The sequence below is a fragment of the Anolis carolinensis genome, unplaced genomic scaffold (assembly GCF_035594765.1).
Source record: "Anolis carolinensis isolate JA03-04 unplaced genomic scaffold, rAnoCar3.1.pri scaffold_17, whole genome shotgun sequence".
Lineage (NCBI taxonomy): Eukaryota > Metazoa > Chordata > Lepidosauria > Squamata > Dactyloidae > Anolis > Anolis carolinensis.
Genome location: NW_026943827.1, coordinates 458,256 through 484,079, shown reverse-complemented (window position 1 = coordinate 484,079; position 25,824 = coordinate 458,256). Strand labels below are relative to the sequence as shown.

The window sequence follows — 25,824 nt, the reverse complement described above, 5'->3', positions numbered from 1 at the left end:
GGTTGGCGGCGGGAGGGTGGGCCAGGCCCGTCCTTGGCTGGCGGAGGGAGGGAGGGAGGGAGGGAGGACTACAACTCCCAGGATGTCTGGTGTGTTGTGTCTCAGAACTTTGTCAGTCTGGGTTCGGAAGTCCCACAGTATCTTTGCTGCTCATTCTCCAAGACTTTGGCAGGTTTGTGATCCCACCAGTTCTTTGCTGCTGGCAGGTGGGACTTGAGGCATAAGTTCCAATGAATCCTTTGGGCCACAGAGTTGTGCCTCTGTTTGTAGTCTGTCTGTGCGATTTTCTTACAGCAGCTGAGGATATGATCCATGGTTTCGTCGGTTTCCTTGCACAGTCTGCATTTTGGGTCATCAGCTGATTTTTCGATCTTGGCCTGAATGGCCTTTGTCCTGATGTCTTGCTCCTGGGCTGCAAGGATCAGGCCTTCTGTCTCCTTCTTCAGGGTCCCATTCGTGAGCCAGAGCCAGGTCTTCTATTATTATTATTATTATTATTATTATTAATGGCCTTTGTCCTGATGTCTTGCTCCTGGGCTGCAAGGATCAGGCCTTCTGTCTCCTTCTTCAAGGTCCCATTCGTGAGCCAGAGCCAGGTCTTCTATTATTATTATTATTATTATTATTATTATTATTAATGGCCTTTGTCCTGATGTCTTGCTCCTGGGCTGCAAGGATCAGGCCTTCCGTCTCCTTCTTCAGGGTCCCATTCGTGAGCCAGAGCCAGGTCTTCTCCTTATCAGCTTTTCCTTCAATTTTGTCAAGGAACTTTCCATGCCATGTTTTGTTGTGCCAGCTGTCAGCTCTAGTTTGTAGTGCGGTTTTCTTGTACTGGTTTTTTGTCTGCTGTGCTTTGAGGAGTTTCTGATTTTTGACTTCAATCAAAGCAGGTTCTTCGCTTTGCTTTACATCTTCTGACAGGGCATGTTCTTCTTCTTTGACGTCTTGTTTGACTTGCAAGAGTCCTCTGCCCCCTGATCTTCTAGGCAGATACAGCAGTCAACATCACTGCGAGGGTGCAGAGAATGATGAATGGTCATGAGTTTTCTTGTTTTTCTGTCCAAATTGTCCAGTTCCAACTGTGTCCAGTTTATAATGCCAGCAGTATATCTTATGACAGGTATGACCCAGGTGTTTATGGCCTTGATGGTGTTGCCTCCATTGAGCTTGCTTTTGAGAATTTTTCTGACCCTTTGTGTATTCTTTGCTGAGCACAGTTTTCACATGTTCATGCTTGATGTTGTCCAGCTGTAGTATGCCCAGATATTTATAGGCCTCTGGCTGGTGACACTTTATTGTTTGGCCATTAGGCATATTCATGCCCTCACTTTCAATGATTTTTCCGTTCTTCAATGCCGTTGTTGTTGTTGTTGTTGTTGTTGTTGTTATTAAACCAGGCCTGCCTGCACAGCTGGCCATATTGGGTCTCTGTGCCAAGTCTGGTCCAGATCTGACCTCAGCTGGGTTCACCACTTTCTGGCTGCAGGTGAACTGCAACTCCCAAACCCAAGGCCCGTTCCCCTCAATCCCTGCAGTATCTTCAGTTGGTCAAGGGGCTCCTCTGTGCCAAGTCTTGTATAGCATTATGTTATTTAACTGTTGTAATGTTTTATTTATTGTATTATGGTGTATTGGCATTAATTGCCAGTTTTGTAAGCTGCCCTGAGTCCAACGCGTGAGAAGCGCAGGGTAGAAATAATGTAAATAAATAAAATAAGTCCAGTCCCAGTCCATTGTCAGAGGGGGTCACAGAGTCAGTGAAGGTACTGCAAGTCCCGTCATCCGTGGCCAGTGTGGTCCAGATGTATTTTTGGTTGGGTTCACAGTACTATCTGGATGTCGGTCAAGTACAACTCTTGTCAAGCATGGAGTGAATTCTCCCCAAACTTCTCTAGCATGTTCTGTTGCTGATCAAGTCCTCTGTGAACTTTGTGCCACAGGATAGGGTAGAAAAGGGTCAAGGGAGAGGCAGTGGGCAGGGTCATGCAAATCAAGGAAGCCTGGGGTGTCCATTCTGGAGGAGAAACAACATCTAGGAGGAAATAGTCCCCGCATGAAAGCCTTGCTTCCCTTGGGTGGGGGGCAGGATGGTGTCTGTGGGGGACACGGGCAGGGTTTTCGCTGCATGTTCGTGGCACTCGCTATAACCCGTAAAGTCAGGTGAGGAAGTGACGTGGTGGCTCCACTGCATTGGGAACTATAGCCTGTTTGTGGAGGCCGGAGGGAGGCTGTCTTTGTGAGCAGACACTTTTGCCACATACACACAAACAGATTTTCACTTTTATTATCTGTATAGATAGATAGATAGATAGATAGATAGATAGATAGATAGAGGAAGAAGATATGCACAATATAAAGGTACAACTTGTCTCTATCCTGAATAAATGTCCGTATACATATAGGTTTCAAATGGGAGACTTCAATCTCCTCAAAATAAACACAATACAGTAGAGTCTCATTTATCCAAGCCTTGCTTATCCAAGCTTCTGGATTATCCAAGCCATTTTTGTAGTCAATGTTTTCAATATATCATGATATTTTGGTGCTAAATTCATAAATACAGTAATTACAACATAACATTACTGCGTATTGAACTACTTTTTCTGTCAAATTGGTTGTATAACATGATGTTTTGGTGCTTAATTTGTAAAATCATAACCTAATTTGATGTTTAATAGGCTTTTCCTTAATCCCTCCTTATTATCCAAGATATTCACTTATCCAAGCTTCTGCTGGCCCGTTTAGCTTGGATAAGTGAGACTCTACTGTAGTCCAATAATACAATTCTTTATTGATTAGTCGCTTTTGACCATATCAAAACATGAAAAACATACAATACGTACACACTTACGCATACATACAATAAAACCATGTAAAGATACAAAACATCCCGACCTGCGGCCTAATAACCCGCTCCTAGACAAATACAGAGTAAAAAGGTTAAAATTAGTAATTTCCTAAGGTAAGGTTTGAACGAGGACAAGTGTCTTGTCCATAGAAAATTTTAAGTTTGGATTTTGTTAATGGCAATAATGTATCAGGTCTCAACTTCCATCTTCTCACGAATGGCCAGCGCTTTTTGCGTAAAAGGGGTCAGTTTTAAAGTAGAGTTTTTATCTGAACCCTGTAGAAGGATGTACAATTCCTCCTTATTCTCTGAGTGAGTCTGATTCTCCAGCAGAAGGTCTCAATAGAGAGATCGAATCCTGGTGTAGTAGGGGCATTTTAAGAAAAAATGTTCAGAGTCCTCCACTTCTGCATCTCCCTCACGACACCCACAGGTTCTCTTCATATAGGGGATATTCTGATCTCTACCTAGCTTGGAGAATAGTCCAATATATGATGATTTAAAAGTCACTTCTACATATCCTGAAGGACCATCTGTGGCATCCGAGTTTGTAGTGGTGTCAGAGATTGTGGTGGTGTCACATCCGAGTTTGTGGTGGTGTCATATCCGGGTTTGTGGTGGTGTTCTGCACGGTGACCAGGGCACAACAAGGTATCCCAGGTGTATTCCTTGTTTCGGTGTTTGGAACACCTTCTTCAGGTGATTGATTCTTCTCAGTGCCTTTAAATATAACTTTGTGTTCCAGTATGGGATACGTTTCTGGCACTATATTTCCATGTGTAAAAAAGAACAACAACATACATAAAATAGATATGCTACTGTATGCATTAAATCAATGCATAACCTTATACACGATAATCACAGTAATGTTCTCTTGACTTACATTTCGTTAGGCAATCACTGGCTTTGCTGCAGGATATTCTATAACAAACAATTGCTCATAATCCTCGTAGTCCTTAAATACATGTTGCAAGTAGCAAGTGAAATCGAGTTTGCCGTTCAGGGCCTGTCTGCCAAGTGTGGTCCAGATCTGACCTCAGCTGGGTTCACTGCTTTCTGGCTGCAGGTGAACTATAACTCCCAAAACCAAGGCCCATTCCCACTGACCCCTGCAGTATCTTCAGTTGGTCAAGGGGCTTCTTTGTGGCAAGTTTAGTTGAAGTCGGTTGTTGGTGGGGGTCACGGTATCAGTGAAGGTACCGCAAATCCCATCATCCGTGGCAAGTGTGGTCCAGATCCATCATTAGTTGAGTTGGCAGTGCTGTCTGGGTGATGGTCAAGTACAACTCCTATAAATCATGGTGTAAATTCTCCCCAAACATCTTGTTCCTCTGTTTGTGCCATAGGAAAGGGTTGAGGGAGAGGCAGTGGGCGGGGTCATGCAAAGTAAGGAACCCTGGGATGTCCATTCTGGAGGAGAAACAGAACATCTAGGGTGAAACGGTCCCCACACGAAAGCCTTCCTTCCCTTGGGTGGGGGGCAGGATGGGGTCTGTGGGGGACACGGGCAGGGTCTGGGCTGCGTGTTCATGGCGCTCCCTGTAACCTGTGGGGGAGGGCCGGGGTGTCTCCTGCTCAGTGGGAACTAGAGCTCTTTCTGGAGGCCGGAGGGAGGCTGTCTGTGTAAGTGGATACCTCAGCCACATATACACTCACACATTTTCCCCTTTTAGTACCTGTATAGATCTCTCTCTCTCTCTCTATCTCTCTCTTTGGGGGGGAGGGGCTGGGCGTAATGGAGGGCTCCCAAGACAGGCCTCAGCCATCCTCCCTGTTGACACCTCTCCTTAATTCTGGCCAATCGGCTCTCTGGTCTGTGGAGGTCCTTTGGGGCCCTGGTCCTGCCGTCTTTCTTTCTTTCCTTCCTTCGGGGCTACAGGCCACCCCTCCCCTCCCAATATTTATGTATTTATCGTGTCAGAAGCGAACCGAGGGTACAAGTGGTCATGGATTTAAAAACACAAAGTAAACAAAACCTTGGCCTTCTACTAAATGTCCTTTGACCAGAACCTGGCCCCTTGGAGTGAGTGCCTCTGGTGTGGCTGTGAGAAGGCCCTCCCTTGTGCACGTGGTGGGGCTCAGGCCGCATTGGAGTCCGTGGCTGGTGGTTTGCTCTCCTCCACATTCGCATGTTGTGGACTCCACTATGAGGCCCCATTTCTGAAGGTTGGCTCTGCGTCTCGTGGTGCCAGAGCACAGTCTGTTCAGCGCCTTCTGAGTCTCTCCGTCTTCTGTGTGCCCAGGGGGAGTCTCCCATTCGGTATCAGCCATGGTTTTACCCTGCCACTTTTGAACTCTTGCTTGCTGAGGTGTTCCTGCGAGTATCTCTGTAGATCTTAGGAAGCTATTTCTTCATTTAAGGCCTTGGCGTACTGATATCTGAACTGGAGATGGGCCAGAGATGTCACTGCCCTGGTCCTTTCATTACTGGCTGCTACTTCCCAGCAGATGTCAGGTGGTGCAATACCGGATGAACAGTATATTTTCTCCAGCGATGTGAGGCGTAGACACCTTGTGATCATGCGGCATGTTTATTAAGAGCCACATCCCCTCTTTTAACGTGGTGAGATGCATTCCACGCTGGGCATGCGTACTCAGCCACAGAGGAGCCAAGCGCAAGGGCAGATGTCTTCACTGTGCCTGGTTGTGATCCCCAGGGTGTGCCAGTCCTCTTTCGTAGGATGTTATTTGTTGCTTGACAGCCAAGCAGTGCTTCTTGTGGGTCAGAGTCCAGGTGACTCCCAGATATGTTGTTGTGTGGCAGTGCTCCAGTGGGATTCCCTCCCGGGTCATGCTCAGAGCCCGACTTGCAGCATGCAACCAACCCTTCCCGATGGGAATCAGGGGATCCCATAATGGGGAGGAACCCACAAAAGGGCCACCCTGCCCGGCCCCCTCCTTTCTTTCTGCCAGGCAGGCAGGAGAAGCACCACAAAAGCAGCCCCAACAGATGGCCACCCAGCCACTGCTTAAGAACCTCCAAAGGAGGAGCCTCCCATCACTGAGCAGCCCTTCTTGAGGTTCAGGTGGATCTCCTTCCCTGTCCTTGGAACCCACGGCTCCGCTGAGGCCTCGTCTCCAGGGCAGCAGGAAGGAAGCCCCCTCCCTCTTCCTCGGGCCTCCTTCCCCATGTTTGCATGTGGCTCCTCTCCAGCCCCCTCCTCTCGGTCTTCTTTTCCGGGGACTCAACAGACCCCGCTTCTCTTTCAGCCAGAGGTTCTCAACCTTCCTGATGCTGTGACCCCTTAATACAGTAGTTCCTCATGTTGTGGTGACCCCAACCATAACATTATTTTCATTGCCCCTTCATAAATGTCATTTTGCTACTGTTGTGAATCGTAATGTAAATATCTGATATGCAGGATGTATTCTCATTCACTGGACCAAATATGGCACAAATACCCGAAGTGCTCAAATTTGAATACTGGTGGGGTTGTGGGTGTGGGATTGATTTGTCATTTGGGAGTCGTAGTCGCTGGGATTATAGTTCACCTACAATCAAAGAGCATTCTGAACTCCACCAACTATGGAGTTGGACCAAACTTGACACACAGAACTCCCATGACCAACAGGAGATGCTGGAAGGGTTTAGTGGGCCTTGACCTTGTGTTTGGGAGTTGTAGTTCACCTGCATCCAGAGAACATTGTCGATTCCAAATAATGATGGATCTGGGCACCCTGGAAGTGTCTCCTGATGTGAGGGAATGGGCCGCCTGCCTGCAAGGAGGGATCCAGGGGAGGGTGTCCGGATGTTGGGATGTTGGGTGTTGAGTGAGGAAGGTCTCTCTGCGCATGTCCCCAGGAATCGGGGGAGGGGCTGGAGCTGACTTATAATATTATAATAATGACATACAATAATAATAATGTTATAATATGGTATTATAACTGATATAATGTAATAATAGTAATAATATAAACTATTCTCTCCCTTCCTTCCTGCAAAGAGATCTTTGGTTGTGTCTCTGTTTATCATCTTATTTAAACCCCAGTCTCTCATTTCCTTTCTCCCTCTTTTTTAGAAACTCTTCCGTCTTAATTCTTTTAAAACATTTATTGCGGAATTTTCTAACGTTATTACTGGTGTTAAAGGAGATAATAATAATCCCTGGCCTCAGTTTTATTTTGTGTCATTTCCAAAATGTTTTTAATAACTAACTGGGGCTGGTTACAGGGACCATCCCGTGCCCCTATGAAAACAGCTCCACTGGCTTCCAACAAGTTTCCGCGCCCAATTCAAGGTGCAGGTGGTTACCTAGAAAGCCCTATACACTTGGGGTCCAACCTCTCTTCAGGACCACATCTCCTTTTATGAACGGTCGTGAACTTTAAGATCTGCCAGGGAGGCCCTCCTCTCGGTCCCGCCACTGTCTCAAGTAGTGTTGGTGGGGACGAGAGCGAGAGAGAGACTGCGATGGGGGGGGCTTCCTTCTCGGTGGTGGCCCCGTGGCTTTGGAATGCCCTCCTGAAGGAGATCAGGTTCCCCCTTCTCTTCAAGCTTTCTGGGCACAACTGAAAACACGGTTTTTTGAACAAGCCTTTGGACCAGGATGAGCACCTTCCTCACTCAACCCGAGGCCTTAGGGATGGATTCTGTTAGTACTTTATGGACTGAGACAGTTCACAGCCTGTTGTACCCACAGCTTTGCTGCAGTGTTGAATTTTAATCGGTTGGGTTGTATGTTATTCAATGGAATTATTGTTTTGTGTAATTATTGATTGTTATTGCTTTATTTGTTATATATTTTGCTGCATCTTGTGTGTTCTGCACAATTGTGTGCTTTTGTGAGCCACTCCGAGTCCCTTTGGGGAGATGGTGGTGTTATGAATAACTTCTCAATAATTTTAAAGCATAGGTTCTTTTTATTGCAATTTCAGTGTGAGAGGTATCAGAACATTTACACAAACAACAAAGAGTGACATTAGACATACAGATTTTATGTAACCACATTGGCTTGATAAACAACCTACAACAGACAAAGCGGGGGGGGGGGTTACATTTTCACTCAGCATTCACACACATCTCCATGTATTCATCCTCGTGCATCCATCCAGATATTACCATATCCTTTCTCCCTCCTTGGAGAAGCACCTGCTTAGGCCAGGCCCTGCTTCCTCTGCAGCATAGTTCCAAAACGTCAAAATGCATCCTTTTTTCCTACGAACAATGCCAAGGATAAGATAGAACGGACTCCCTGCAACCCGTATCATGACTCCGAAATGCACTCCTTCCTCTTCCCTTGAGAAAAGGAGGCCCAGTGACAAGACCGCTTCCATGCAAATCTGCCACTTTCCCATGCATCATCTCCACTGAGCATGGCGGACAAACAGCATCTCTGTTTGTCACAATGTCTGGATCATCATAAATAATAATAATAATAATAATAATAATAATAATAATAATAATAATAATAATGTTAATTTTATTTCTAGACCGCCCTCTCTCCCCAGAGGGACTCAGGGCGGTTAACATACATATAGACGGCAAACATTCAGTGCCCCAACTACATCACTAATATCAAAAGTATAAAATGACAATAACATACTCATTATAATAAAAAATTCCATATTAGAAAAAAACAATACAATTTAAATAAGACACTTAGTAAAAACATAGACACTTATATAACAATATTTTTCTGATGTTGTCCCAAAGTTGTAAATGAATGATAGACGTCTTCCATCCCGGAACATCCTGGCTCCATCTCCGTTTCCTGGACCAGATGTTGATTCTTCTTGATTAGTGTTGGCCTTGTGTTGACTTCCTTCTCAACAGTTGTAAACATTTCCTTAACTTAAAAAACCATTGTCTCTGCCCCAAAGTTCATCAAATCAGCAAATATTGACAGATGTAAACAGATGTAAACATTTCTCTTCTCACTGTCGCAGTTCTTAACCGAGTTTACTAGACAGGTCAACTATTTCAGTTATCATTAGCTGGTTTTAATTACTATTCAGCAAGCAGGTAGTTAGTCATTGTAGGCCTTAATATTTTAGAATGGTGTCTCCAAAATTATTAGCTCTCATTCATTCATCTCTTCCATTGATACCATATATTCATATTTCATTTTATCTTATTACAGTGGCGGGGTACAAATAAATAATAACAGTAGTAAAACTTTATTTATATACCACCCTATCTCCAACAATGAAACCAGACAACAACAAAACATAATACGATAATGAGCATAAGTGTGCTAAACATACAAATCAATCAATTAACCACAGGTTTAAGAGCCAATGACAAAATACTCCTTCAGCAGGGCAGGAGACAGGGATCAAGGGTTCCACGTTGGGGTGGCCAACTAGCAGATGCCAGGCGGGTCAAGGGCAACAGTATGGCATGGCAAATAAAGTTTAGATATAATGTTTATATTTATGTAAGGGGGTTACTCTGTTCATTATACCCATTCTTTTTAGACTTTCCTTTATTTTCTATCAAAATATACTCTGGTTTCCATTCTAATTTCTTATCCTCTTCTTCTAGCCCAGTGGTTCTCAACCTGGGGTCCCTCCCCAGATGTTTTTGGCCTTCCAGTCCCAGAAATCCTAACAGCTGGTAAACTGAACTGGCTGGGATTTCTGGGAGTTGTAGGCCAAACACACCTGGGGAGGGACCCCAGGTTGAGAACCTCTCTTCTGGCCCAGTTTTCCTTGCTTCGCTAATCCTTCGACTATGTACCTTGTTTGGTTGGCATGATCATATAATTTAATATTTGGGAGACCTAACCCGCCTTCTTTTTGTGGTTTATACCATTTAGTTTTACAGTAGAGTCTCACTTATCCAACATTCTGGATTATCCAACGCATTTTTGTAGTCAATGTTTTCAATACATCATGATATTTTGGTGCTAAATTCGTAAATACAGTAATTCCTACATAGCATTACTGTGTATTGAACTACTTTTTCTGTCAATTTTGTTGTATAACATGATGTTTCGGTGCTTAATTTGTAAAATCATAACCTAATTTGATGTTTAATAGACTTTTCCTTAATGCCTCCTTATTATCCAACATATTCGCTTATCCAACATTCTGCCAGCCTGTTTATGTTGGATAAGTGAGACTCTACTGTATTTATTCTGACTCTTTATTTCCATTACAGTCCATGTTTAATATAATTTACCATTTTTAAAATTTTTGGTCCAAATTATTATAAGGTAACATCTGTATCTATATCTATTCTAAATCTATCTAATCTAAATCTATCTAAATCTAAATCTAAATCCATAATAAAAGCAAAAACCCGTATGTGTGTGTGTGTGGCCCGGATGCCTGCTCGCACAGACAGCTTCCAGCCCCCACAAACAGGTTGTACTTCCCATGGTTAAAAATCTAGCAAGTCACTCTTTTCCACTGACATTTTGGTTACAGCGAGCCCCATGAACATGCAGCCCAGCCCCTGCCAATGTCCTCCCCAAACACTACAGCCCACCACCCCAAGGAATGCTTTAGTTTGGTGACCATTTCATCCTAGATTTTGCTTTTTCTTCCACCACAGGCAGGCATCCCAGGGTTCTCCATTGCTGTGGAATTTGCATGACCCCTCCTACTGCCCTTCCCTTTCAAATCTGTCTGCATAACAAACACAGCAGAACTGAGCAGAAATAAATTTACTGGAGGAGTTTGGGGATTGACTGCACATGGTGGAAGTTGTAGTTCGTCTTGCATCAAGTCAGAGCACTGCTGTGACTCCTACTGGGGAATGTAGAGGAGTTGTAGTTCACCTACATCTAGAACGCTATGAACCCAAATAATGATGGGCCTGGACCTAACTTGCCATGCATACCTGATGTGCCCACATTTGGTGGGTTTTGAGGGGAATTGGCCCAGGCATTTGGGAGTAGTAGGTACTGGGATTTATAGTTCACCTGCAATCAAACCCCACCAATGATGGACCAGGACCACACCTGACACACAGAGCCATCATAACTAATAGAACATATTGGACTAGTTGGGGGGGAAAGGGACTTATAGTTCACCTGCATCCAGAGAAAAAGTGACCCCCACTGACAATGGACCAGGACCACACTTTGCACAGAGAAGCCTCATGACCAACTGAACATACTACAAGGGTTTGTGGGAATGGGCCTTGATTTGTAGGCAGTTGCAGTTCACCTGTATCCAAAGACCGCAGAACCCAGCCAAAGACCAGAACCCAGCCTTCACCTGCTGAAAAGCCTTTCCCCACAATAGAGGGCAGGAAATAGAGGCGGAAATGGACAGGGGTGGAAAGGGCTGGGCAGGAAGGAGGGTTTCCCGACTGATCTGTGCCTGTGAATTTGCATGCCGTCCTGCGGCTCAACCAAGGGAGTGAACAGCCCAACGGGGACTTAGTCCAGGCGAGACCAGTTCTGTGGACATCTCAGCATGCCTAAATGGGGTGTTGAATTTGCCAGGCAGGAAGGCAACGTCTTTGGGAATTTGGGGTTCCTTTGAGAGATGTAGGAAATGTGGTGGCAGCAGGGGTCTAATGTGGGATGCACAGGAAACGGACCTGGGATCCCTTGTGGCCTGAAAGGGAATCTAGACATTCATGAAATCATCACTAAAGGGATCATTGTGCCTCTTAATATTTAACTTATGCTGGTAATTCACGGAAACCCTTTATTCAGAGTGAATGACGTCCTGTCTATGGTCTGTTTGACTGTCTGCCTTGTGTTTCTTTAGCCGTGTTTAGGTCAAGCAAAAAAAATCAATGTGGCTCTTTAGTATTGTACAAAGATCCCTTTTTCTTCCATCCATCCCTCTTTCCTTCCATCAATCACTCATTTTCATCCTCCCTCCCTTCTTTTCTTCTCTCCTTCTGAATCCATCCCTTATTGTTCATAAATCGGTGATCACCTTTGTTTGTTTCTGTGTGTCCTTGAGACCCTTCATATCTCCATTTCTTGGTGGTTCCATTTTCAACATGAGCCATGAACGGAAAAGAGGATAATCTTGGAAATAAAGGAAGTTTGCAGCTTCATGTTTAACCTTTTGCTTCTTTTTTCTTGATCAGGGAAATGAAGACCCTATGAAGTCACCACAGGCATGAAAAGAAATTATCAGTATCTAGTATAGATTTAGGAATTTGGAAACCAAAGGGCAATAATGAAAGAAATCCTGCGGGAAGAAGAAATCCTCTCTAGGTGCCAATCTTGTGAAACTCAATTTTGATCAGAAAGAAAAAGGGAACATTCACGTGTTTATATCGCAGTCAATCATAACTGTCAACATGGAGGAGAAACCCTTTACATGTCTTGAGTGTGGAAAGAGCTTCAGTTGGAGGAGCCATCTGCTACGGCATGAAAGGACTCACACTGGGGAGAAACCCTTTGAATGTCTGGAGTGTGGACAGAGCTTCGCTCGTAGTTCAGGCCTACGTTTACATCAAAGGACTCACACTGGGGAGAAACCCTTTGAATGTCTGGAGTGTGGACAGAGCTTCGCTCGTAGTTCACGCCTACGTTTACATCAAAGGACTCACACTGGGGAGAAACCCTTTGAATGTCTGGAGTGTGGACAGAGCTTCACTCAGAGTTCAGGACTACGTCAACATCAAAGGACTCACACTGGGGAGAAACCCTTTGAATGTCTGGAGTGTGGACAGAGCTTCACTCAGAGTTCAGGACTACGTCAACATCAAAGGACTCACACTGGGGAGAAACCCTTTGAATGTCTGGAGTGTGGACAGAGCTTCACTCATAGTTCACGTCTACGCTCACATCAAAGAACTCACACTGGGGAGAAACCCTATACATGCCTGGAGTGTGGACAGACCTTCGCTCGTAGTTCAGGCCTACGTTTACATCAAAGGACTCACACTGGGGAGAAACCCTTTGAATGTCTGGAGTGTGGACAGAGCTTCACTCATAGTTCAGGACTACGTCAACATCAAAGGACTCACACTGGGGAAAAACCCTATAAATGCCTGGAGTGTGGACAGAGCTTCGCTCGTAGTTCAGGCCTACGTAGACATCAAAGGACTCACACTGGGGAGAAACCCTTTGAATGTCTGGAGTGTGGACAGAGCTTCACTCAGAGTTCAGGACTACGTCAACATCAAAGGACTCACACTGGGGAGAAACCCTTTGAATGTCTGGAGTGTGGACAGACCTTCGCTCGTAGTTCAGGCCTACGTTTACATCAAAGGACTCACACTGGGGAGAAACCCTTTGAATGTCTGGAGTGTGGACAGAGCTTCACTCATAGTTCAGGACTACGTCAACATCAAAGGACTCACACTGGGGAGAAACCCTATACATGTCTGGAGTGTGGACAGACCTTCACTCGTAGTTCAGGCCTACGTTCACATCAAAACTCTCACACTGGGGAGAAACCCTATACATGTATGGAGTGTGGACAGACCTTCACTCACAGTTCAGGCCTACGTTCGCATCAAAGAACTCACACTGGGGAGAAACCCTATAAATGCCTGGAGTGTGGACAGAGCTTCACTCATAGTTCAGGACTACGTCAACATCAAAGGACTCACACTGGGGAGAAACCCTTTGAATGTCTGGAGTGTGGACAGACCTTCGCTCGTAGTTCAGGCCTACGTTCACATCAAAGGACTCACACTGGGGAGAAACCCTTTGAATGTCTGGAGTGTGGACAGACCTTCGCTCGTAGTTCAGGCCTACGTTCACATCAAAGGACTCACACTGGGGAGAAACCCTTTGAATGTCTGGAGTGTGGACAGACCTTCGCTCGTAGTTCAGGACTACGTCAACATCAAAGGACTCACACTGGGGAGAAACCCTATACATGCCCAGAGTGAGGAAAGAGTTTCACTCAAAGTTCAGGCCTACGTTCACATCAAAGGACTCACACTGGGGAGAAACCCTATAAATGCCTGGAGTGCAGACAGAGCTTCACTCATAGTTCACATCTACGTTCACATCAGTGGACTCACACTGGAGAGAAACCCTATAAATGCCTGGAGTGTGGACAGAGCTTCACGCATAGTTCACTTCTACGTTCACATCAAAGCACTCACACTGGGGAGAACCCCTATACATGTCTGGAGTGTGGACAGACCTTCACTCGTAGTTCAGGCCTACGTTCGCATCAAAGAACTCACACTGGGGAGAAACCCTATAAATCTGGGGAAGAGAGTCAGAGTCAGGGGAGGGACGGCCGGAAGGAAACTAATAGAGTCTCTCAGAGGACAAACAACACGCTGTCCCCAGAACTGTTTGGACACTCCCTGGACACTTACTGCAATTCCCAACATCTGTTGCGAACTAATAAGGTGGCAGTGGAAGTGCAAGACTCACTATTGAACAGAGGAAGATGGACATCTAAGCGAGCGGTCCGGACGTCTCTCTCACAAATTCTATCTTTAAGCTGGTCGAAAGTGAAGATCAAGACTATCGACTGGCTTCGTAGAGACTATCAGTCCTGGAACCGCTCCATTTGTCTTCTCATTGGATTGGAAGACAGAACACTGATGGAGGAATTGTTTTTGTATAGGCCCAAACTTCAACAGTGGGGCATTACTCTCAGGAGGGTACTAGTAGACCCATTGATTCGCCCCCTGGACATCAGGCGGAATCTTGGTAGACAAGATCCCCCAGGTTTAGGCCATGTCTATGTTACCTCTCAGTCCCGTTCTCAGACATCATTAGTGCCTAGCCCCCTTCCCACGCTAGATGATGATCTGTTAGATGACTCCTTTCCTCCTACACCAGCGGAGATAGGCCCCTCCTTTAAACAACCAAGTATTGCTGGTGATTTTCTATCTCAGGACAGCTGACTATCCCCTTCAATGGGCAACCTCAATCAGTCATCTCTCCAGGGGGGAGAGGGTTTCCACGGGCAGGGTCTCATTGAGGTGGTTTGGGGGAGAAGGAAGAACGGTCACTTTCGACCCAGGGAGAAGCGCAACAGAGTTTTTGCGACCCTGGAGAGGAATAGGTGTGGTAGTCTTCAGGACAGACCTCCCAGCCTTAAGGTCCTGCTTTTGAACGCCAGATCCGTCAACGGTAAAACAGCTGTTATCCAGGATTTGATCCTGGATGAGGGGGCGGATCTGGCATGCATCACCGAGACGTGGTTGGACGAGCAGGGTGGTGTGAATCTCACTCAGCTGTGCCCACCAGGTTTCGGGGTGCATCAGCAGGCCAGGGCTGGGGGGCGGGGAGGAGGAGTCGCGGTGATTGCTCGGCAGTCCATCGCCCTGATCAGATGCGCCGTTCCGCAGTCTTCGAGGTTTGAGTGTGTCTTCCTGAAGGTGGGAGCCCGAGACAGCTTGGGGATTCTGCTGGTGTACCGTCCACCCCGCGACCCAGCAGTCTCTCTGTCCGAGCTAGCAGAAGTGGTCTCCAATTCGGCCCTGGTCTCCCAACAACTCATAGTTTTGGGGGACTTTAATATTCATGCCGAGACCTCTTTGACAGGTGCAGCTCAGGATTTCATGGTTGCCATGACGACCATGGGGCTGACTCAAGTTATATCTGGGCCCACACATCAGGCGGGACACACGCTGGACCTCGTCTTCATTGTGGACGGTGGGACAGTCAGAGTGGAAGAGCAAAATATTCTTCCATTGTCATGGTCTGACCATCATCTGATCTGTTTGAGTTTCGCCGTGTCTTCTAACCTCCGCAGGGGTGGTGGACCCATTAAGATGGTCCGCCCCAGGAGGCTGATGGATCCGGATGGACTCCTGAGGTCTCTTGGGGATCTTCCTGTTCTGGAGACTGGCGATCCTGTCGATGTCCTGGCTGATCGCTATAATAGTGAGCTGACAAGGGCACTTGACACGATCGCTCCCGAACGTCCTCTTTCGCTGCGTAGAGTCATGTCGACTCCTTGGTTCACTGAGGAGCTGGCTGTGATGAAGCGTGCGAGGAGGGGACTAGAGTGCATCTGGAGGAAATCTCGGGATGTGTCTGACCAAGCACGGGCTAAAGCCGCTATTAAGGCTTACTCCGTGGCTCTGCGAGCAGCCAGGAAAGCTTTCACGACTGCCCGTATAGCGTCTGCGGCCAACAGGCCATCGGAGTTGTTCCGAGTTGTTGGGGAGCTCCTGCGGCCTCCTGAGACCCAGGGGCTTCCTGATGACTTGGCAACTAAGTGCAGCGATTTTGCGCACCACTTTGCAGGCAAAGTTGCTCAGATACGCCATGAGTTGGACTCCAGCTTAATTGTTTATTGAGAAAGCGCGAAACAGTGAATCTGCAAACAGTGAACCGTGAAGTAGTGAGGGAACTCTGTACGTTCCATTCTGGAAGTAATGACTGTATATTATAGTAGAATAATGAGAAATAAAAATTAACAGGTAGAATGAGGCTTTTAGACACGTGTCCACGTCTGTTTGTTAGTTCAGTTGTGTGTCTTGGTAGGTAACTGTTTCGCAGGTTGAACTACAACTCCCACACGTGTGGGTCGGTCCCCAAAACCCTCCAGTATGTTCTGTTGGGGATTTATAAGGGTCAAAACGGCTGAAACTGGAGGGGTTGGTAGACCTGTTTTTGGCCCAAAATGGGGTTTAATGTTGAATCTAGAGCGCCTTTGAACATCCTAGCCTTCTTCGGTGTTGGTGGCATGGGTTTGGATTCCATTGTCTTCCTTCAGACATTATTATTCCTATTATGCTTTATACAACATATATTCACTGCTTTGATCCTCGTCTCTTCTTTTCCACTGTCTTGTCTATCCCGCAAACCCCTCCAGTGTTTTCTGCTGGTCATCGGGGTTCTGTGTGCTAAGTTTGGTGCCCATCTGTCATTGGTGGGCTTCCGAATGCTCTCTGGATGCAGGCGAACTACAACTCCCACACACCAAGGTCAACCACCCCCAAACCCTCACAGTTGGCCATGTTGGGTCTGTGTGCCCAGTTTGGTCCAGATCCGGCATCCGCTTGTTTTGTTCTGGACCCAAAGGGTTCCTGTTCTTTGGATGCCGAGTGTTCAGGGAAGAGTGAGGTCCGTGAGATCCAGGAGGCCCTTCAGAGACCACGTCTGGTTGCTTTGCTGGGAAGTCATGCAAACACGTTCACACAAACGGGAAGGTTGGAAGATTTGGCTCATACAGATTTCAAGTTAATAACTTTTAATAAATAGAAGATAAAATTTGGAAACTTGAATTATTAAGTCTGGATTTGAAAACATGGCACAGTTCAAACAATGGTTTGTGATATAACAATAACTCTTCTCGTAGTCAATGGGATATTCTGGGTGCCTTATTTTATGTCAAGTAAGATATTGTGCTCAGAAACAAAGATTTATAAAGGAAGCACCACAATGGATATAACACAATGGGAAGCACGGGAAGCAGATCACGATTGCCCTTCAGACCTCACGCAGGTAGGACCACGTGTGCTATAAACATGGAAGATGGTACATGTAGGTTAACATCATGGGTAATGTGATACATTCACACAAGAAACAGGAATGGGGTGTCTATTTGTTACTACTGTTCAACTAATGATATGGTCTGATGGAAATATAATAGAACCTGATAAACAACAGTAGGTTGAAATGTAAATGTAACGTAAGCTTTGTTCAAGACGATGAAACTGGGAATTTGGTGTACGTGATGGAAAATGGAGACAAACTCCATCACTGGTTAAAGTGTGTCATACTGGGCAAATTTGCTCTCTAGGTGCATCTTCGTAGTAGTAGTTCACTAGCTGCCGGGTGAACTACAGCTCCCACCACGGTGGTCAGTTCCCCCCAAACCCCTCCAGTATATTAAATCAGTCATGGTGGTTCTGTGTGCCACGTTTGGTCCCGGTCCATTGTCGGTGGTGGTCCCAGTGTCTCTGGATGCAGGTGAACTATAAATCCCAGTGTCTACAACTCCCAAAGGCCCGCCCAAAGCCTACCAGTCTTCCAGATTGGCCATATCGGGTACGCTTGCCAGGGATATCCGCACCAGGCTTATCTTCCCTTTGATACACAAGCACCCAGGCCGTTCAGGAGACTTTTATCCCTCCCTGCTGCTTGTAGATACTCATTCAGCTACAACCGACAATGTTGCAAAGTTTTGTGCGTACAAAGTCCGCCAGGGGATGACGGTCCCAAAAGTGACCCATGTGTCCAGTGATCCTCTCTCTTGGTTCTATAACTGGCTGATGGACCTCTGCATTGTATGTTTTGCCCTGTTTCCCCTTCCGCTCCTCACCCCCCCCCCCCCGGTTATTGTGCTTTAATGTCTTTATATTTTAAATGTACTAAACATACCAAGTTTGTATGTAACTGTGACCTTTATCTCCTGTGCTGGTCTATGACCGAAATAAATGATTGGATTTGAAATTTCCGGGCTGTGGCGCAGGCGGGAGATCAAGCCAGCTGCAATTAACTGCAATGAATCACTCTGACCAGGAGGTCATGAGTTCGAGGCCCGCTCGGAGCCTATGTTTGTTTGTCTTTGTTCTATGTTAAAAGGCATTGAATGTTTGCCTAGATGTGTCATGTGATCCGCCCTGAGTCCCCTTCGGGGTGAGAAAGAAGGGCGGAATATACATGCTGTAAATAAATAAAATAAATAAATTTGGTGCAAATCTATTGTTGTTCGCCTTGACAGTGCTCTCTGGATGTAGGTGAACTATAATTCCTATCAATCAAGGTGACTTTCCCCCAAAGCCATCCAGGGAGGGAGGGAGGGGGGAGGAGCTCCGTTGATGGACAGGACCGGAGGAGGGGCAGGACGGGAAAGCCATGGTCATAATAATGTAATGATAATAATAACAACAATTACTTTAAAAGAATACAATAATATATAATAAACATATTATCATAATTATTATATCATACTTATAACTTGAATTTGGTCAAAGCACAGGACAGTATATTTTGGACAAGGGTAGATTTGTGTGAAGCCCAAAGGAGTGGATCGACAACAGATCGGACAGGATAAGATCATTATAATATTTATTTATTTATTTATTTATAGCATTTATATTCCGCCCTTCTTTCTCACCCCGAAGGGGACTCAGGGCGGATCACATTCCACATATAGGCAAACATTCAATGCCTTTTAACATAGAACAAAGACAAACAAACATAGGCTCCGAGCGGGCCTCGAACTCATGACTTCCTGGTCAGAGTGATTCATTGCAGTTGCTCTCCAGCCTGCTGTCATTGTTATATTATTCTATAATATAGTGTATTGTTATAACTTTATATTTGTATTATTATATATATTTTATTATACTATTATAATATTATCAAATAATATAAGATTATTTGATAATTATAATATAATAAAATAAAATATTATGACAGTATAATAATAATACCCCGGCCTTGCCCAGGTGATTTGACAAAGTCAGTGTTTTTATTGTCCAAATATCCATAAGATTGTGGGTGGACTACAACTCCCACCATGCCAGGTGAACCCCCAGAAATGCAATCGGTACTTGAAGCTTGTAATGTTGGACAGGTTTACTCAGGATGCATCACGGGTGGGGTTGAGCCTGCTCTCTGGCTGCAGGGTGAACTACAACTCCCACCACTTGGGTGAGTTCCTCTGCTCCAACCCTTCCCGGAGGTTGAGTGAGTCCACGTGTGGTCCAGGCCCACCATCGGTGGAGGTCCCCGTTTCCCTGGTGGTGGGTGAACTACGACTCCCAGGAAGGAAGACCCTTCCCTCCCATCCCCTGCAGGCATCCCATTCCAGCAGATCGGGTCTTCGTGCCAAGTGGGGCCCAGATCCCTCCGTGTTTGGGGTCACGGTGCTCTCGGGATGGAGGGGAACTACAACTCCCCCAAATCAAGGGGAATTCCCCCCAAAGACCTCCAGTGTTTTTTGCTGGTCACGGGGGTTCTGTGGGCCAAGTGAGTCCCAGGTCCATCCTTGGTGGGGTTCTGCAGTTCGTAGGTGGCAGGTGAACCATACATCCCGGTCCTTGCAAGTCCTGTCAATCAGGGGGAATTCTGCCCAGACCCCTCTCTCTAGTAGGTTCAGGTGCTGACCAGTTCCTCTGCTTGCTGTGAGAACATAGGAAAGGACGGGATGTGGAATGGAACTGGCCTGGCCCCGCCCCCTGCCTCTCCCTGAACCCTTTCCTGCCCTTTCCCATGGCACACAGCGACTGGACTCCCCCGAGAGAGAGGTTTGGGGAGGATTCGCCCTGACTGAGAGGAGTCTTGGGGGACCGGGGTGTGTAGTTCCCCTGCGATCTGGACCCCTCCCACGATGGACCCAACACGGCCCCCTTTGCCTCCCGGGCCGGGCTGTGGCGCAGCTGCAAAGAGTCACGACTGACCGAGAGGTCGTGGGGTGGAAGCCCGGGTGGGACTGAGCTCCCGACCGGGAAGAGCCTGGCTAGAGAGCCCACCTGAGCCGCTCCAAAGGCAGGTGCATCTCTCGAGTAGACAATTCTAGGTACCGCTTTATGCGGGGAGGCTAATTTAAGTCATTTGCGACACTATAAAATATGCTGGCAGCGTGGGGAAAGGAATGAGGAAGTCCTACCGTCAAGGACTCGGTGTCACAAGTGGACGGTGAAGGGGCAGCGCCCCCTGTGGCCGGAACGGAGCACTCCCTCCTGAAGCCGGGAGAGGGAGACACGTGAGATGCCTCTGCGTGTGCGTGTCGTGTGTCCGGTCATGGCATGGCGTGGGTGTGCCACGTGTGTCTTGACCTGGGAGGCGTCTACGGACAAGGCCGGCTCTTGGGCTGAGAAACGGGGAAGAGCCCCAAGGGCCCGAGTCAGGCTGGACTGCCCTTCATGTCCGGGGAAAGCCCATGGCTTCACTCAGACAGCCTTCAAGGTTTGCCCGGATCTGTCCCGGGATCTGCGGAACTCTCTGCCGAAGGAGGAGGGAGTTTGAAGAATTCGGCAGACGGGACTCGAACCCGCGACGCCCGCTCTCTCTCTCTCTCTCTCTCTCTCTCTCGTGCCTGAGCCGCTTGACCCATCGCGCCACTCAGCTCTGCGGGGAGAGGGAGGGGGCGGGGCTCTGACGTCACCAGAGCCAGGCTGGGAGGGGCGCCCTCGAACGGCCTCTGCGCTGGGCGGGGCTTCCAGAGGCAAGGCCCCGCCCTCCCCTTGCTCAGCCAATGAGGCCCCTCCCTTCCCTGCCAGGCCAAGGCCCCGCCCCTCCCTCCCGTCTCTCAAAGGGAGAAGCCCCGCCCCCCCTTCGTGACGGAAGGAACCCTCGCCACGCCCCGCCCACGCCCTGACGTCACTCCCTCCGACGAAGAGGGGGCGGGGCCTCCATCCTGCCCTCAGAAGCCGCCTTCTTTCTCGCCCCTCCTTGTCACCCGTCCATCAAGGCCGGAGCCAATAGGGGCCCGCTCGTGGGCGGGGCGTCACGGACTCGGCCAATGGGGGGGCGAGGGGCGGAGGAGGGGCGGGGCTTCTTCCTGGCTGGGCCTGCACAGAGCCTCTCTCGCCGCCATTGTTTTCTGAGGCGTTTCCTCTGGAGCCGCGAAGGAGGAGAGACAGAGAGAGAGAGAGGTTGGTATTGATATTGATATTTATATTGATATTCTCTCTGGATTGCGTGTCTCTGGGTCTGTCTTGGGGAAGGAGGAGGGGGCGGGGCCTGCCTCCCTCCCGGAAGAAACGAGGCCTCAATGGCCGCCAAGGCCTCCCCCTCCCCCCTCCCTCCCCGTCTTCCCTTGTTTGTTTATGTGTTTATTGTTTACTGCATTTATTGTTTACTGCATTTCTATCCCGCCCTTCTCACCCCGAAGGGGACTCACAGCGGCTTAGCAATGGTATGTACATACAGGACAATAGATTATTAGCATAGCACAAGATCAGCATTATCTATTACTATATCGTACTATACTGCAATATTACATGTAATAGGTAATATACAATTATAATAGTGTAGTATTATATTGTATTGCATTATATTGTACGTATATACTATAATATATTAGCACAGCACAATATCAGCATTATCTATTACTATATTGTAATGTACTGCAATATTACATGTAATAGGTAATATACAATTATAATAGTGTAGTATTATTGTATTGTATTGCATTATATTGTACGTATATACTATAATATATTAGCACAGCACAATATCAGCATTATCTATTACTATATTGTAATGTACTGCAATATTACATGTAATAGGTAATATACAATTATAATAGTGTAGTATTATTGTATTGTATTGCATTATATTGTACGTATATACTATAATATATTAGCACAGCACAAGATCAGCATTATCTATTACTATATTGTAATGTACTGCAATATTACATGTAATACGTAATATACAATTATAATAGTGTAGTATTATATTGTATTGCATTATATTATACGTATATACTATAATATATTAGCATAGCACAATATCAGCATTATCACTATATTGTAATGTACTGCAATATTACATGTAATATGTAATATACAATTATAATAGTGTAGTATTATATTGTATTGCATTATATTGTACGTATATACTATAATATATTAGCATAGCACAATATCAGCATTATCACTATATTGTAATGTACTGCAACTGGTCGGTTGATGTCAGTTGATTATGTACTTTTATGATGTTTTTCTTTTTCTTGTTTCAGTTGTTTTCATTGTATTGTTTATTTGTTATATGTTTTTAATGGTGTTATAATAATAATAACAACAACACCAACTTTATTTTTATATCCCGCCTCCATCTCCCTGAAGGGACTTGGGGCAGCTTACACAGGGCCAAGCCCAAGTGGTACAAACATTGTAATAAAACAAATTGATAAAACATAATAAAATTACATTAAAAATAAAACATGGCTTGATAAAAGACCTGAGGACGCTCATAAAAATGACCTGGAGGCCTTGTTTATGCTGGGCTTGGTCTCCATGCAAGCTGCCCCGAGTCCCTTCGGGGAGAGAGATTGTGGTGGGATATAAAAATAAAGTTGTTATTATTATTACGTACATACAATATATAGATGTCACTATCTATATTTTCCAACTCCCAATCACTTCCTTGTTCCTTCCTTCCTTCCCACCTCACTCCATTCTTCCTTCCCTTCCTTCCTCCTCCCTTATTGTTATTTATTTATTAATTATTATTATTATTATTAAACTTATATACCGCTACTCCCGGTTTGGCTCGGAGCGGTTTACAAAAATAGATTAAAACAATACATTGGGCTTTAAAATAACAATAAAAACAATAAAAGCAACAATAAAAGCAACAATAAAAACAGACATAGCCCCGAGTCTTTCACCCATTGAACGCTTGTCGGAAGAGCAAGGTTTTGCAGGCTTTCCGAAAGGCAAGTAAGTCTCGGGTGGTTCGAGTTTCCACTGGCAAGGCATTCCATAATTGAGGGGCTACAACCGAGAAGGCTCTCTGCCTAGTGGAAGACAAATGATAAGTCCGTATGTTAGGGACTTCAAGCAAATTTTGGTCTTCAGACTGAAGTAATCCCTGGGGTTGGTAGGGTGATAAGCGGGCCCTCAGGTACGCTGGCCCCAGACCATGTAAGGCCTTGAAAGTTAGTACTAGTATCTTGAAAGTAATCCGGTACTCAATCGGTAGCCAGTGCAGCTGTTGAAGAATTGGGGTGATACGCCACCTCGCCAGCACCCCGGCGAGAAGACGAGCCGCCGCGTTTTGCACCAGCTTCGGTTTCCGGATCACTGACAGAGGAAGGCCAATGTAGAGGGCGTTACAGTAGTCGAGCCTCGAGATGACCGTCGCCTGGATCACCGTCGCCAGGTCGTTCCTAGATAGGTAGGGAGCCAGTCGCCTAGCCTGGCGTAGATGGAAAAACGCAGATCTGCTCACAGCAGAGACCTGGGCCTCCATTGTGAGCAGAGGGTCTGATAAGACACCAAGACTTTTTACAGAAGATGACGGACGTAGTGTCTCACCATCCAGGGTAGGCAGCTGGATATCCCTTCCACCCGGACGGCCCAGCCAAAGGATCTCCGTCTTCGCTGGATTCACCCTCAACCTGCTGGCACGCAACCATCTAGTAACGGCTTCAAGGCACTGATGGAAACTATCGGGTACGGAGTCCGGCTGGCCCTCCATCCTCAGAATGAGCTGAGTGTCATCAGCGTACTGGTGGCACTCGAGCCCAAACCAGTCGGGCAAGCGGTCGCATATAGATGTTAAATAATAGAGGAGAGAGAATAGCTCCCTGTGGGACCCCACAAGTTAGCGGAGACCACGCGGAAACCAACCCTCCCCTCACCACCCGCTGTCCCCGATTTTGGAGGAAGGAGGACACCCATTTAAGGGGTATCCCCCTAACCCCCGTCATGGCTAGGCGATGGGTCAATAGATTGTGGTCGACCGTATCAAATGCTGCTGTGAGATCCAATAACACGAGCAGCGCTGATCCGCCTTGATCCCTCTGGCAGCGAAGTTGGTCTGTGATGGCGACCAGCACAGTCTCCGTCCCGTGCCCCCTACGGAAGCCGGACTGGAAGGGATCAAGTCCGGCTGTGTCATTGAGGAACGGCTGCAACTGTTCCACTGCTGCCTCTCAACCAGCTTGCCCAGAAACGGAAGGTTCGAGACTGGGCGGTAGCTAGCGGGAAGCGAACGATCTAAGTCTGGTTTCTTCAGCATTGGAGATACTGATGCCTCTTTTAAACCCTCTGGAAAAACTCCTTGCTCAAGGGAGCTATTTATTATATTCAACAGAGGTTCACGTAATCCATCTAGGCAGGATTTTACTAGCCAGGAGGGACACGGATCGAAGGAGCAGGTGGTCGGCCTAGCTGCAGTCATGATCCTGTCGACAGCCTCTGCATCCAGCGGGGTAAACCAGTCCAGGATGGGCCCAGAGAGTGGCCACGGAGTCTCAAGTTCAGTTACTGTATCCATCGTGGCAGGGAGTTCCCGACGAAGAAGCGAGATCTTGTCTGCAAAATAGCTCTGGAAAACCTCAGCAGAAGGAGCCAGGTCATTATTGTTTGGAACAGAAGGGACCTTTGTCAGGGATCTAATGATCTTAAATAATTGTGCTGGGTGTGAGCTCGCAGACGCTATCAAGGAAGCATAATACGACTTTTTTGCCTCGGTGATAGTCTGCTCATAAGACTCTCTGGACTTCTTATAAGCTGATTCCGATTCCTCATCACGGCGTTCCCGCCACATGACCTCTAGCCGTCTCTTCTCCCGTTTCATCGCACGGAGCTCCTCAGTGAACCAAGGAGACTGATTCTTACGGGGTCGGAGAAGGCGTCTAGGTGCGATCTCATCAAGTGCATTGGATAATTTGGTGTTCCATGTATCCACTTGCACCTCCAGTGAGTCGCTGACAGGTTCTATGGCCTTTAGAGCATTCAGGAACCTGACCGGTTCCATTAGTCTCTTCGGGCGAACCCAAATAGGTTTGGCGCCCAGGTTGGGTGGGTTGGTGTGCTCTATACGGATTCCTAGGGCACAGTGGTCCGACCATGGAACCTCCGAAACGGAGGTTAGGGTCACTTGGATTCCAACCCCAAAGATCAAATCGTGTGTGGCCAGCCTGATGTGTAGGCCCAGTATTATAAAGTGAGAGTCCTAGTGTCGCCATGGTCGACACTAGGTCGACACTAGGTCTTCAGCTGCTGAGGAGAAGGAGCCTGCATCAGCATGGACATTGAAGTCCCCCAAAACAATAAGCCTGGGGAACCTCAAGGCCCACTCCGACACAACCTCTAGCAGCTGTGATAGGCTGTCCACTGGTGCATTAGGCGCACGGTACACCAGTAGAAAGGCTATACTCTCCTGTGAATCCCACACAAGGCCAACGCTTTCCATACCAGAGATGTTTGGAGTGGGAGCCGCCCTCAGAGATCAATTTTCTCGTGCGAGCATTGCCACTCCACCCCCCCGTCTCCCGGTCCGCATCTGGTGGGTGATAACAAAATCTGGAGATGATAATTCCTGGAGGAGGACCTCATCACCCTCCTGCAACCAGGTTTCTGTGACACATGCTAAGTCAGCCCCACTTTCAATAATGAAGTATGAAGAAGTATGAAGTAATGAAGAATAGTTTAGGTAAACGTAAAGGTTCCCCTCCCCCAGTGGCGCAGCGGATTAAACCGCTGAGCTACTGAACTTGCA

The 25,824-nt window shown here is 46.9% G+C and overlaps 3 protein-coding genes across 3 annotated transcripts in view; 2 read left to right on the top strand and 1 right to left on the bottom strand.

Moving 5' to 3' along the window:
• Positions 1-25,824, bottom strand: part of LOC134294582 (zinc finger protein 658B-like) — a 191,908-nt gene that overhangs the window by 87,636 nt on the left and 78,448 nt on the right. The gene's annotated exons all lie outside the window — the stretch shown is intronic.
• Positions 1-25,824, top strand: part of LOC134294564 (uncharacterized) — a 406,638-nt gene that overhangs the window by 326,823 nt on the left and 53,991 nt on the right. The window lies entirely within an intron of this gene.
• Positions 981-13,745, top strand: LOC134294577 (zinc finger protein 420-like). Its single transcript, XM_062966126.1, has one exon. It carries the CDS (start codon positions 12,063-12,065, stop codon positions 13,605-13,607), a length of 1,545 nt encoding a protein of 514 aa, XP_062822196.1. The 5' UTR covers positions 981-12,062; the 3' UTR covers positions 13,608-13,745.

Bases quoted from the DNA above. Each gene is read 5' to 3' on its own strand.
- LOC134294577 (XM_062966126.1), top strand. From the start codon at position 12,063: ATGGAGGAGAAACCCTTTACATGTCTTGAGTGTGGAAAGAGCTTCAGT.